Source organism: Borostomias antarcticus (genome assembly GCF_949987555.1).
Source record: "Borostomias antarcticus genome assembly, chromosome: 12".
NCBI classification, from domain to species: Eukaryota; Metazoa; Chordata; class Actinopteri; order Stomiiformes; family Stomiidae; genus Borostomias; species Borostomias antarcticus.
The window spans coordinates 8,565,753-8,577,270 of NC_140245.1; the positions used below are offsets into that span (position 1 = coordinate 8,565,753).

The 11,518-nt window shown below is 45.2% G+C and overlaps 1 protein-coding gene across 1 annotated transcript in view; it reads left to right on the forward strand.

The window, feature by feature from the left end:
* The window catches only part of LOC311316244 (guanine nucleotide exchange factor VAV3-like), a 35,917-nt gene that overhangs the window by 1,964 nt on the left and 22,435 nt on the right, over positions 1–11,518 (forward strand). Inside the window, exons 2-12 of the mRNA XM_084447070.1 lie at positions 451–567; positions 5,594–5,652; positions 5,820–5,885; positions 6,790–6,907; positions 7,086–7,178; positions 7,307–7,375; positions 7,504–7,607; positions 7,709–7,808; positions 7,947–8,042; positions 8,742–8,810; positions 11,427–11,513. Of these exons, the coding sequence (XP_084303196.1) occupies positions 451–567; positions 5,594–5,652; positions 5,820–5,885; positions 6,790–6,907; positions 7,086–7,178; positions 7,307–7,375; positions 7,504–7,607; positions 7,709–7,808; positions 7,947–8,042; positions 8,742–8,810; positions 11,427–11,513 (978 nt within the window). The remainder of the gene's footprint in view (positions 1–450; positions 568–5,593; positions 5,653–5,819; positions 5,886–6,789; positions 6,908–7,085; positions 7,179–7,306; positions 7,376–7,503; positions 7,608–7,708; positions 7,809–7,946; positions 8,043–8,741; positions 8,811–11,426; positions 11,514–11,518) is intronic.

Consider the following 11,518-nt stretch of genomic DNA (forward strand, 5'->3'; position numbering starts at 1 on the left):
ACGTTGGTGCTGGTTGGCGTTGGTTGAGGCAGTGTGCAGGCACCTTTAAAGACCGATACAATTCCACTGACGTGATGTGAGCACATGTCACAGATAACCTTTTATGGGAGCTATGCCTCAGAACAGTAGGCTAGGCTATTTAAATTTTTTCTTTCCTAATATAGGCTACATGTAATTAATAAGCTGCAGTTTTCACTGCCACATTAAATAACTCACCCCTGCTGAGAAAGTTAATTGTTCCACTCCATATACCATTAACCCTTTGTAACCCTAGGCATTGTAGCAAAATATAGATAGCCTACTTTGTTTTAGCTGTGAGCCAGATTGTTCATGCCTCCATCTTAAATGATTATAGGCTACCATGTGTTTCAATAACCAAATCAAAAGCTTTTCAAATTATTTTAACATCAATTTTTTAGATCATTGAAACGTAAATGTTGTCTTTCCTAGTTCCTGTGCTTGAAGAATATCAGGACGTTCCTGGTCTCATGTTGCGAGGTGTTTGGGATGAAGAAGAGTGACTTATTCGAGGCCTTCGACCTCTTCGATGTCCGTGACTTTGGCAAGGTAGGCTGATAACTGCACAATCTGTTGTGTAATCACAAAGTAATTAAGCAAGTTCTTACAAACCAATCAAACTAATGTAATGTATTCTATTCTATTCTATTATATTCTATTCTACTCTACTCTACTCCACTCTACTCTACTCTACTCTACTCTACTCTACTCTACTCTACTCTACTCTATTCTATTGTGTCAGAATCCTCTGTCACTATCTATCTATCTATCTATCTATCTATCTATCTATCTATCTATCTATCTATCTATCTATCTATCTATCTATCTGTCTGTCTGTCTGTCTGTCTGTCTGTCTGTCTGTCTGTCTGTCTGTCTGTCTCTGTCTGTCTATGTTTGTAATAATCAGAGAAACATTAATGGAGAACAATCTAACAGTGTTTAGATGAGCCATACATGATTTTGGGGATTCTCATCTCATCTTTTATTTCCTGCATTTTAGGCAATGTTAGAGGTATCGCTAGCAAGTTAGCAGTTCATTGGCAAATCTCCCACAGAGCTTCCATGTCATAGGCTATCCTTGGTTACGACCATGGAGAATATCATGGTCCTCATGATGTCTTTCAAATCGACGCCGTATAGGCCACAGCTCTGGTCGGGGTCGGGGTCTCCCCCACCTGGAGGAGGAGAGCTCTGTCTGGGGCTCTGCTCTGTGGGGGCCTGTCTGGCTGGCTGGCAGGCAGCCCTCTCAAGGTCAACTCTAATCAATAGCTCATTCTAACAGCCCCTATTCCGTCTCCACGCCCGGTCAGATATCACTCTGAATGTAGGAAGAGCTTTCCTCCCTCTGGTGTGGAATATGATTGGCCCCGTGTTCTCCAGGGCCCACAGTACAGTAAAATTCCATTTCTTCTTTTCGATTGATGGAGGTTTCATGAAACAAAGCTTGTTTGGTGATAATGGAGGATGGAATTTTGCAGTCCAGTTTAGTATTAATTGACAACAACAGAAATATAAAAAGGGAAAATATTGCTCACCTGTTTTCTTGTTTTCTCCCATTCGGAATTTGTCTTAGGCCAAACGGACAAAAACGTGATTTTTTTTACTATGAGATTTGTGCAGGTTGCAGAATTTGAACTCACAATCATTTTAATTTTAAGCCCCTGCAGTGTGACGTGGTCGAATCCCCCTCTTCCTGTTCACTGCTGAGCCCCCAGAGGAAGCAGGTGGGTTGGGGGAGGGGGGGGGGGTCGTCGAAGCCCTCGCCTCCTGGCTACTGTTAACCTGAAGAAGCCGGCTGTTGGAGCGTGCTGCTGTGAGTTGACGCCTACAGCGTGCTCGCTCAACGGCATCTCATCGGTCCCAGTGCTCTCTGCTTCAAGCCATCTCTGGATTTCGCTCTTTAGTTGAGCAGCCGAGTTAAGAACGTGTTTTTCACACAGGCCAAAGCCCTGATCAAGCGCAGCCTATAACGGGTATGTACTTATGCCTAAGACTAGAAGGATATACTTTACGTTTATATGTGGAGTCAGATAATATTAATTTATCCCCTGCCGTCATGGCAACAGACCAGTACTGTAACTGTACCTTCTTTACAGTGGTTCAACCATTTACCAAAGGCAGACCTAACTGTGCGTTCTAGTTTCAAGCACATCTAATGATGCCGTGTGTGAACGTACTCTCCTCTTTAACCTCAACACAAAGAACATTGCAAAGGGATGCATCTTGTGGCTCCTTCTCCTGGTGTGCTACTTCATTCTGACCACAAATGCACTTTGTACTGTTCTCCTGCATACAACGGTACCCACAAAGGATTTACAGTATATCTACACTCTTCATTCAGATCACAGTGTTAATCTGAACACAAGTAATTCAAATGAACCTGCACAGATAATCCCAGATAATCATGTTCAAAAGTACAGTTTAATAATCGCTGATGTTGAAAAGTCTTTCATTTATATTTGTCTAGATAGGACATATATAAGATAAGATACAACTTTATTGATCCCCATGAGGGGAAAGTTAGCAGCAGAAAGAGGTACAGTACAGAATAAAATAAAGAACCAATGGGTACAAAATATGTGCTAGAACTATCAATAAATAACGGCTCTAAAAACCTATAAATATCAGTAAAAAGCCTAGCCAGTGTAAAAGGGAGAAGTAAAGTGACAATGACAAGTGGCGGGGGGGCTGGGGGTGGCTCAGGCACTGTTGTCATGAACCAGAGAACATTATCTATCTCCAGTTCGATTAGATGACATCATTTCCTGCTACGGCTGAGGCTGTGGATGAGTAGGGCTGAAGCCGAGGGTGTGGATGAGTAGGGGCGAGGCCGAGGCTGGAATGGACAGGAGGTGACCCTGAAATGAAGAGTCTCGCGCTCCACTGATTAAACTCAACGAGGAAATGGAGGAAGGACCCAGCTATGGTCCTGGGGCTCGTTAGGAAGAACACGTTACGCAATCCCAGACAGTCTATCCCGGCTGCCCTCAGACGGAACATTAGCACTCTGCAGGTCAAATGAGGGAGTTCTAACCTAAATTTCTCCCCTGAGTTGCTCATATATGTTACAAACTCAGTGCTAGTAGCAGAGCAGGCCTCTCCCCAGTGGTCACACTGCTGACCGAACGGACTGACCGGTCCCTGGCCCAGGATAGATCTAGCATGCTGGAAGAAACTCGCCAGTTCAAGACTTTTCTCCGTCCCTTTCAGCCTCTTGATTCATGTCAAAATGTTGGATTTCAAAGCCATTCAATCCATAAAAAGCCTACAGTAGCAAACTTGCAGATACTCTATTCACCAATAAACCATCTTTCATGTGAATCCAGTAGTTGTGGACTAAATGCGTGGCTGCTCTGCCATGTCGTATATATTCCCTTCCAGTTTCCATGGTGACAGTGCTCAGGTGAACAGAGAAGCTGACATGGACGGCCTCTATCGATCCTATCTCTGACCACGTGTGTTTTGATGGTTTGACCTTTTCGCTGGCTGCTCACACCTCGCCTGTGGCTCGCTGCTCATCTCGCCTCGGACCAGACCAGGTGCTTCCTGTGAAACCAATCGAGTGTGTTCTGACTCAGAGCGAAAGCCCGGAAGACGGCTCACACTACCGCGCAACTTCCCCGCAGGGATCGATAAAAGTACCTACCTACGTACCTACAGTACCTACCTACTTAGATTACTACCTACCTACCTAATAAAAGGTGAAAGCCACATGAAGAAATCGACGGCAACCGCTCTGTTCATTTATAACGAGGAGATTTAATAACGTAGAATGTGCGTATTAGCTGGAGTGCTGGAACACTTCTTTAACAGAACTTCCCTCAGAGCTGCATGGCGTTTCCCGATCTCGCCGGGTTAGACAGACTGCGCTCCGATCCAACAGATCCGATATCCGCAGGCAGCATCGCCGCTGGCGGTCCCGATCATCGCCCGACGGTTCTGAAACAGAACTACGAAAGTTCTAAAGATTCTTATCAAAGCACCTAAAGAGGATGTTGTAAACGGGGTTATTTAAAGAGACGGGTACACCTGGTAGAGGCCAAGCCACACAGGAAATGACATCTCTCACACACACACAAAAAAAACAGTACACACTTCACTTCACAAACTTTGTTGTGAAAGAATGCTCTGAATGTTATTATAACTCTCAAAGAGTTGGGTTTACATGTAGAGGAACCGGAGAAGGAACCGACCTCAGAAGAGGGAAGAGGTCCTAATTTACAGAACTTCTGGGATGAGTTGTCATGTCATCACCATCAGCCAGCCTGTTGCCCATGGCTTGCCCAAGGCTAATGCTGCCCAGACATTGATAACTGTCAGGTAGAGCTTTTAGATCACGCTCTCTCAAACAGAGACACACACATACACATACAGATTTTGTCTCTCTGATTTATTAGAGACCCATGTTGATGCCAACAGATGTTGACAAGCCCAGTCATATGTTCATGCCTACCAGGCAGAGATGGGCACCCACGTTCTGGTTTGAAAATAGCTAAGGGTGTGTAGGTTGACTGCGATTTGTTCTAGGTTACTTCAGGACAGGTTGTTCTCATCTGAACTAATCTGATACATTTCTAGTTGTGGTAGTGTGTTTCTGTTTGTCCTTTGATACAGGAATACCCTAGTGTAATTAACCTAGATTCCAACTCTGTTAACTAGAATCAATATTCGTCCCAATTTAAATTTATGCGAACAGACGCCTCAGGCAATTGGTTTAGTTTTTGAACGTGAAAGACATGTTAGATGAGGTTATTCTATGAATAAATCATTCTGGTAGAATTGCTGCTTCTCAGATTAACATTTAAGAGCTGCACATTTTGTATATATTCAACACTATATGTTGACACTATCGAAGACAGTGCCACACTGATGTTGTAAACAATTAAGCTTGTATGACATGCTGATATAGATTAGTATAGCTACTGTAGGTATCTTGTTTAATGAAGTGGTGGATGGTTGGATACATTTGAACCCTCAAAGATAACAAAGAGTTAGGACAGTAAAGTTTCAACTCAAGGTTGTAGATGTTATAGCACCTCTACACCACACTCTCTCACACACACACCACACACGCACGCACGCACACACACACACCCACACACACACACACACACACACACACACACACACACACACACACACACACACACACACACACACACACACACACACACACACACACTTCCTGAGCTGTGAGTATAACCTGGGATAAGAACATGACCACTTCCTCTAGTGAGGCTCAGTGAGGGGCTGCAGCATATCACACACACACACACACACACACACACACACACACACACACACACACACACACACACACACACACACACACACACCTCAACCTCTTTCACAGATTGCAGGCTTGATATACACGCAGTAGCTGTTTCGTGAACCAGAATATACCGTAGCCTTCTCAAAAACATTTTCAGCATCATTCCTGTTGCCATCAGGAAAGCTGAATTAACGGCAAAAGCCAAGCGCTCAACATGATCGTACACTCCTTTCGCCACATTCCATGGCGCTCCTACATTAAACCTGGCCACCATACATTAGTCATTTCATTTGGCTCCCCCAGGTGATGGACACACTGTCCAAGCTGTCCTACTCAGCAATCGCCCAGCAGAGCGGATTCCGGTAAGTCTAACGTGTCGTCGGAAGACCGCTCCACCGAATACACAAATAACCATTGTCCTTTTGAAAAAAAAAGAGACAAATAGAAAAAAAACAAAAAAACATCACAATGTCATCCAGTCGCAAAGCAAGTAACGTACGTCACATACTTGTTCCGGCTCTTTCCACAGGCCGTTCCCCACCGAGGAGGCCTTGCTTGACGAGGACGTGTACAGCCACCTGGAAGACCTGCTCGAGTGAGTACAGTACAGTTTGGCTGGCAGTGTAACCTAGCGGCTAGAGCGTCTGACCGCCGGTCACCGCACGGTCAGAGGTTCATGACCGGGCCCGGGGACTACTATTCTGCAACGGAGCGAGGAACTTACAGTAAACCCCAACGCCAGCTCCAAAAAAAACAACCTCTTAAGTCAATAGGGGCTGACGATCTTTCCTTTAGTACGGGCGCGATCGTCAATATTGCCTCACACACACCCCGGCAGTGTGTGTTTCCCCTCTCTTGGGCTGAGGCTGGTGTGTGTTTTTTTGGGCGAAGGCCGCGCTCCGTCTCTCGGTTAACTGTCAGGGGAAACGCATGAGTCATTCTGCGCTGCTGTGCTTGGCTGCATCCCACCCACCTGACGCTGCAGGACCGGGGCTGTCGTCAGCCCTGGGACCCACAGCGGCTGCTCCAGACACAACCAGGGGCCTCATTTATCATTGTGGATACATAAATAATGTGATGTATCATGACAAAACTCAATGGGAAATATTGTGAGATATATACACAATATTTCCCATCGAGTTTTGTCATGATACATCACATTGTTTGCGGAGAAAAGCAAGTACAAAAATCAGGTGTAAATGAAAAAGGGTGTATCCACAATGATAAATCAGGCCCCAGGATGTGATGATCACAATCACAATCAGATGTTGTTGTTTTTTGCCAGGTAGGTTTTGAACATTATTTTGAAGTGTTGTTGTGCTACTGTAGGGTTTATGCTCACCGTGTGTGCGTGTGTGTGCGTGCGTGCGTGTGTGTTTGTGCGTGTGTGTGTGTGTGCGTTTGTGCGTGTGTGTTTGTGTGTGCATTTGTGCATGTGTGTGTGTGTGCATGTGTGTGTTCTTGTGCGCACGTGTGTGTGTGTGTGTGTGCCACCACAGTGAGACGGTCCCAGAGGATGAGGAGGACCTGTATGCGTCTGTATACGGCATGGAGGACGAGGATGTAGGAGGAGAGATCTACGAGGATCTGATGAGGACCGAGCTGCAGCCTCCACCGGTACACACACACACACACACACACACACACACACACACACACACACACACACACACACACACACACACACACACACACACATACACACACATATACCTCCATTACATTAACCCTGAATTACTAAGGCAACCTTATAGTTCTTTGTAATGACATTTGGATGTTCCTGTCGCCACGACAGAGACAAGCTGAGCTTGATGTGCGGAGCTGCTGCCTGTCTGAGATCAAGCAGACGGAGGAGAAATACACAGAGACCCTGGAGTCCATTGAGAAGGTAAGCAGCCTCTTCGATACTCCGGTTATTGGACTGCACAGCAGCTTTATAACCTTCATAGACTTCATAGACGCTAAATCTGACATGAAGTGAATCTTTTCAAAAAGACTTTTGACTGGTTTCCACAGTACTTCCTGAATCCACTCACAAAATTCTTCTCCGCTGATGAAATCGACAAGGTTTTTGTCAACATTCCAGTAAGTACCACAGACCTCTCACTTCCTGTATGCTACGTGCATCCCTAGACCTGCCTCTGTAACTACAGAAGTCAGTATGAAGTTTATATAAATATAGAGCAACCGCTCCTCTCCTTTCCGTAATGCAGGACCTGGTGAAACTCCACAAGAGCCTAATGGTGGATATGCTGGACTCCATCGTCAATAAGAATGCCTTAAATCTTCACCAGATCTTTCTCTCTTACAAGGACAGGTATACAGAACCATTCACTGTTAATCTGAAATACGGCTCACATATATCGTTCCCTCCGTTTTCTCAGTGCAGCGTTTGCTTGTATGTTGCTTCTTGCGTAGGTTGCTCATCTATGGGATATACTGCAGTAGCGTTGAGACAGCCATTGCAGCGTTGGACCTGATCTGTAAGGAGAAAGAGGACGTACGACTGAAACTTGAGGTAAGACAGATAAAGTCACAGTACATGGCTTTTACCTGATAGTGAATTTGTGATTTCTGGCGACCCCCTGTGGCCAATATATGTACTACAGCTACGCATCCACTGACTGGAGGAGTAACTGTTGTGATTTTGTCAAAGGAATGCTCCAAAAGAGCAAACAATGGCAAGTTCACGCTGAGGGATCTCCTGGTCGTCCCAATGCAGAGAGTTCTGAAGTACCACCTCCTGCTACAGGTGCAGTACATCATACACTCACATGCAAACGCACACACTCTGTCATGTGACATGTCTCAAGCCCCTGGACAATATCTTTCCTTTTAAGGCTGCTTCTTTTCGATGAACGACGTCGATTCATCTCATTCGTTAGCGACCGCTCCACTTTTCACAAACGTTTATGGACGTGCAATAATGGAAACGACCACACGGGGGCGACGTGCTCCACGTCTTTTCCTCTGTGTGCTTCCTCTGTGTCCGAGCACGCATACATTCACTCCAGGCAATTCTGTATGTATCTATATTTCAGTCAGTGTGTAACTGCCTCTGGTTGATGTGAGTGAGAGGTTACAGCCCTGGTGGGCAGGAAAAGATGATGGAGGGAGGGAGGGAGGGAGGGAGAGAAAAGGATATTAGGGAGGGGTTACAGAGTAACCGAGCACATTTCAGCTGCTCTTGTTTCTAATCATAAACAGATTTTTAGTTCTATTTTATCTCATTGTTCTCACATTGGTTCAAATACGAGGCTTGTTGGCCCTTGATTGGTCACATTCTTGGGTGGAAAAAATGCTGAAGCAAAACACTTCACTCGTGTAAACACGATTGGTCAGGGTAGGTTTAGTCATGTAAATTCACTCTGTTGTCTCGTGATCCTGAGGCAAGCCTGTTTAAAGGTCCAACGGCAGCTTAGCTCCTGTCCTTTCCTTCCTGTCCCAATAGGAGCTAGTCAAACACACCGATGATACCGCGCACAAGAGCAACCTGAGAACGGCCCTCGACGCCATGAAAGTAAGTGTTATGGTAAACACTGTGATTTTGTGCTCGTTGAATGGGCAATACCATTTGTAGCTCTCACCCCTCTCATTCAAGAGACCCTGGAAGCGACACAACCGCTCTGTCCCTCTCCCAGCAGTCAGTGCAGTCAGGACTGTACACTAATCACCTAATAAGTGTGGATCAATAATTGAGTACCACTTCCTGTAGCGCAGCAGATTATTGCATATTTCAAGAGAATCGTTCAAATGGTGATGCAAGCATGAAATTTGGCACAGATACTCTCTAAGGGCCACTCTTTTGGAAAAGGGCGTTAGCCACTCAAAGATTCAAGATGCTGACCATTTTTCAAGATGGACGCCATTTCTGTCGAATGTTCATTATGTCAATCGTTCAAATGGTGATGCAAGTATACAATTTGGCACAAATGCTCTCTAAGGGCCACTCTTCTGGAAAAAGGCAACAAGAATAAAGTCCCATTAAATTGGTGCAATTTCCTCAGACATAATGACAACAAAACAGACCTCTTCCGCTTTCTGGCTGACAAGATCGCTCACATGACTGTGACCAACATAGTTGTTGTAACCAAGGGAACCGATGTCTTGAGTGCCTATGAAACCTGTCTGGATAGTCTGGATAAATGTTTCCATGAGGAAGCTGATAGCCGGATCTTTGTACATGCCAAACATGCCACAGAGGAGGGTAGCAAAACCATGATGATCAAAGCCAATGACATTGATATTCTTGTCATAACACTAAGCATCTTCCCATCGCTTCAGGAACTTGGTCTCCAGCAGCTATGGGTTGCATTTGGGCATGGTGTGAACCTAAGGTGGATTGGTGTTCATGACCTGTACCGTGTTATTGGACCTGTTAAGACCAAAGGCATACTGTTCTTTCACGCCTTCACAGGTTGTGATACTGTATCAGCCTTTCACAACAAAGACAAAAAGACTGCCTGGCAAACCTAGGACATTTGCCCTGAGGCCTCTCCCATCTTCAGCAAACTAAGTCAATACCCTCCTGTACTGACTGATGGTGACCTGGAGATCCTGGAGATGTTTGTGGTCCTGATGTACGATAGATCGAGCACAGCTGTTAGTGTGGATGAGGCTAGACTTGACATGTTTGCCCGAAAGCAGAGGCCGTATGAAGCCATTCCTCCAACAAGAGCAGATCTGCTTCAACACACTAAACATGCTGCATATCAGACAGGCTGCATATGGGGTCAGGCAACCCAGCGCCAACCAGACGCAGAGAGTCCTGCTGACTGGTGATGGAAAAAGCTTGGTGAACAATGGTGGGTCTTCTGGACAGCGAATACACCAGTTGCACTAAGTTGTCAACAACTGGCCAAGTGTGGCTGTAAATCAGAGTTCTGTGGAAGGTGCAAATGTTTCAGATTAGGTTTCATCTGCACAGCACTGTACAGTTGCAAATGTGAAAAGTAAGCAAGTAGCCTTTGAGAAGCCTGCGGTCCATGAATCTCCTGATGCTGTACAGTGAGGCAGCTTGATGTAGAAGTACACCTCCCTGGACATGACGCCCCCAATACAACCCTTGATGCTGAGTCTTTTTTAAAATCCTTCCCTTGAACTCATTCCCCAACAGAATCCACTATTAAAGTAACATCCCTAATATATTCTTTGACCACAAAGATCTGGATTCTGACAAACATTGACTTATTTGAAATTTACACAGACAAAATGAACATTCGACAAAAATGACGGCCATCTTGGAAAGGGTCCCCCTCTTGAATTTTTACTGGCCATCCACTGTTTCCAAAAGAGTGGCCCTTAGAGAGTATTTGTGGCACATTTTATGCTTGCATCACCATTTGAACACAGTGACAAGAACATACGACAGGAATGGCAGCCACTTTAAAAAATGGTCGCCATCTTGAATTTTTACTGGCCATTGCCTTTTTCCAAAAGAGTGGCCCTTAGAGAGTATTTTCGCCAAAATGTATGCTTGCATCACCATTTCAACGACTGACATAAGCAACACTCGAAGGTAATGGCGGCCATCTTGAAAAATGGTCGCCATCTTGAATTTTTGAGTGGCTAATGCCTTTTTCCAAAAGAGTGGCCCTTAGAGAGTATTTGTGCCAAATGTCATGCTTGCATCACCATGTGAATGATTTTTTCAGTTATCCGCTGCACTACTGCCTCTCTTCCTGCAGTCAGGTGGCTGAAGCTTTCATTTGAGGAGATGACTGAGCGTGGTTGAAGCTCAGATTTGACAGACGGGGCTCAGTAGCTGAACCGAATTACTTTGGGAAGAAACAGGAAATCTGCCGTTTCTTCCTCTTAATTCCGATTAGGGAAGTCGAGAGACGAGACGAGGCTTAGCATGGAGTATAGAGTATTATCGTGGTAGGATAGGGAGTATAAGGGTGGTACTGTAGACCTACACTTCTTAGCATCGAGTATAGAGTATTAGGGTGGTACCCCATACACTTCTTTATGCTCCAAAATGTCTGTTTATCTAGCAGGGAACCCTACATTACAAAAGCTTATTCATTTCCAGAATACCACAGCATCATGTTGAGTAACTCCAGTATTCAGTATAGTGTCATGGCTTCCCAATAGTGTGATGCAGAGGTGTGTCATGGTGTACTGTGTTGGTCAGGACTTGGCCCAGTATGTAAACGAGGTGAAGAGAGACAACGAGACGCTGAGGGAGATCGACCAGTACCAGCGATCCATAGAGAACCTGGTAAG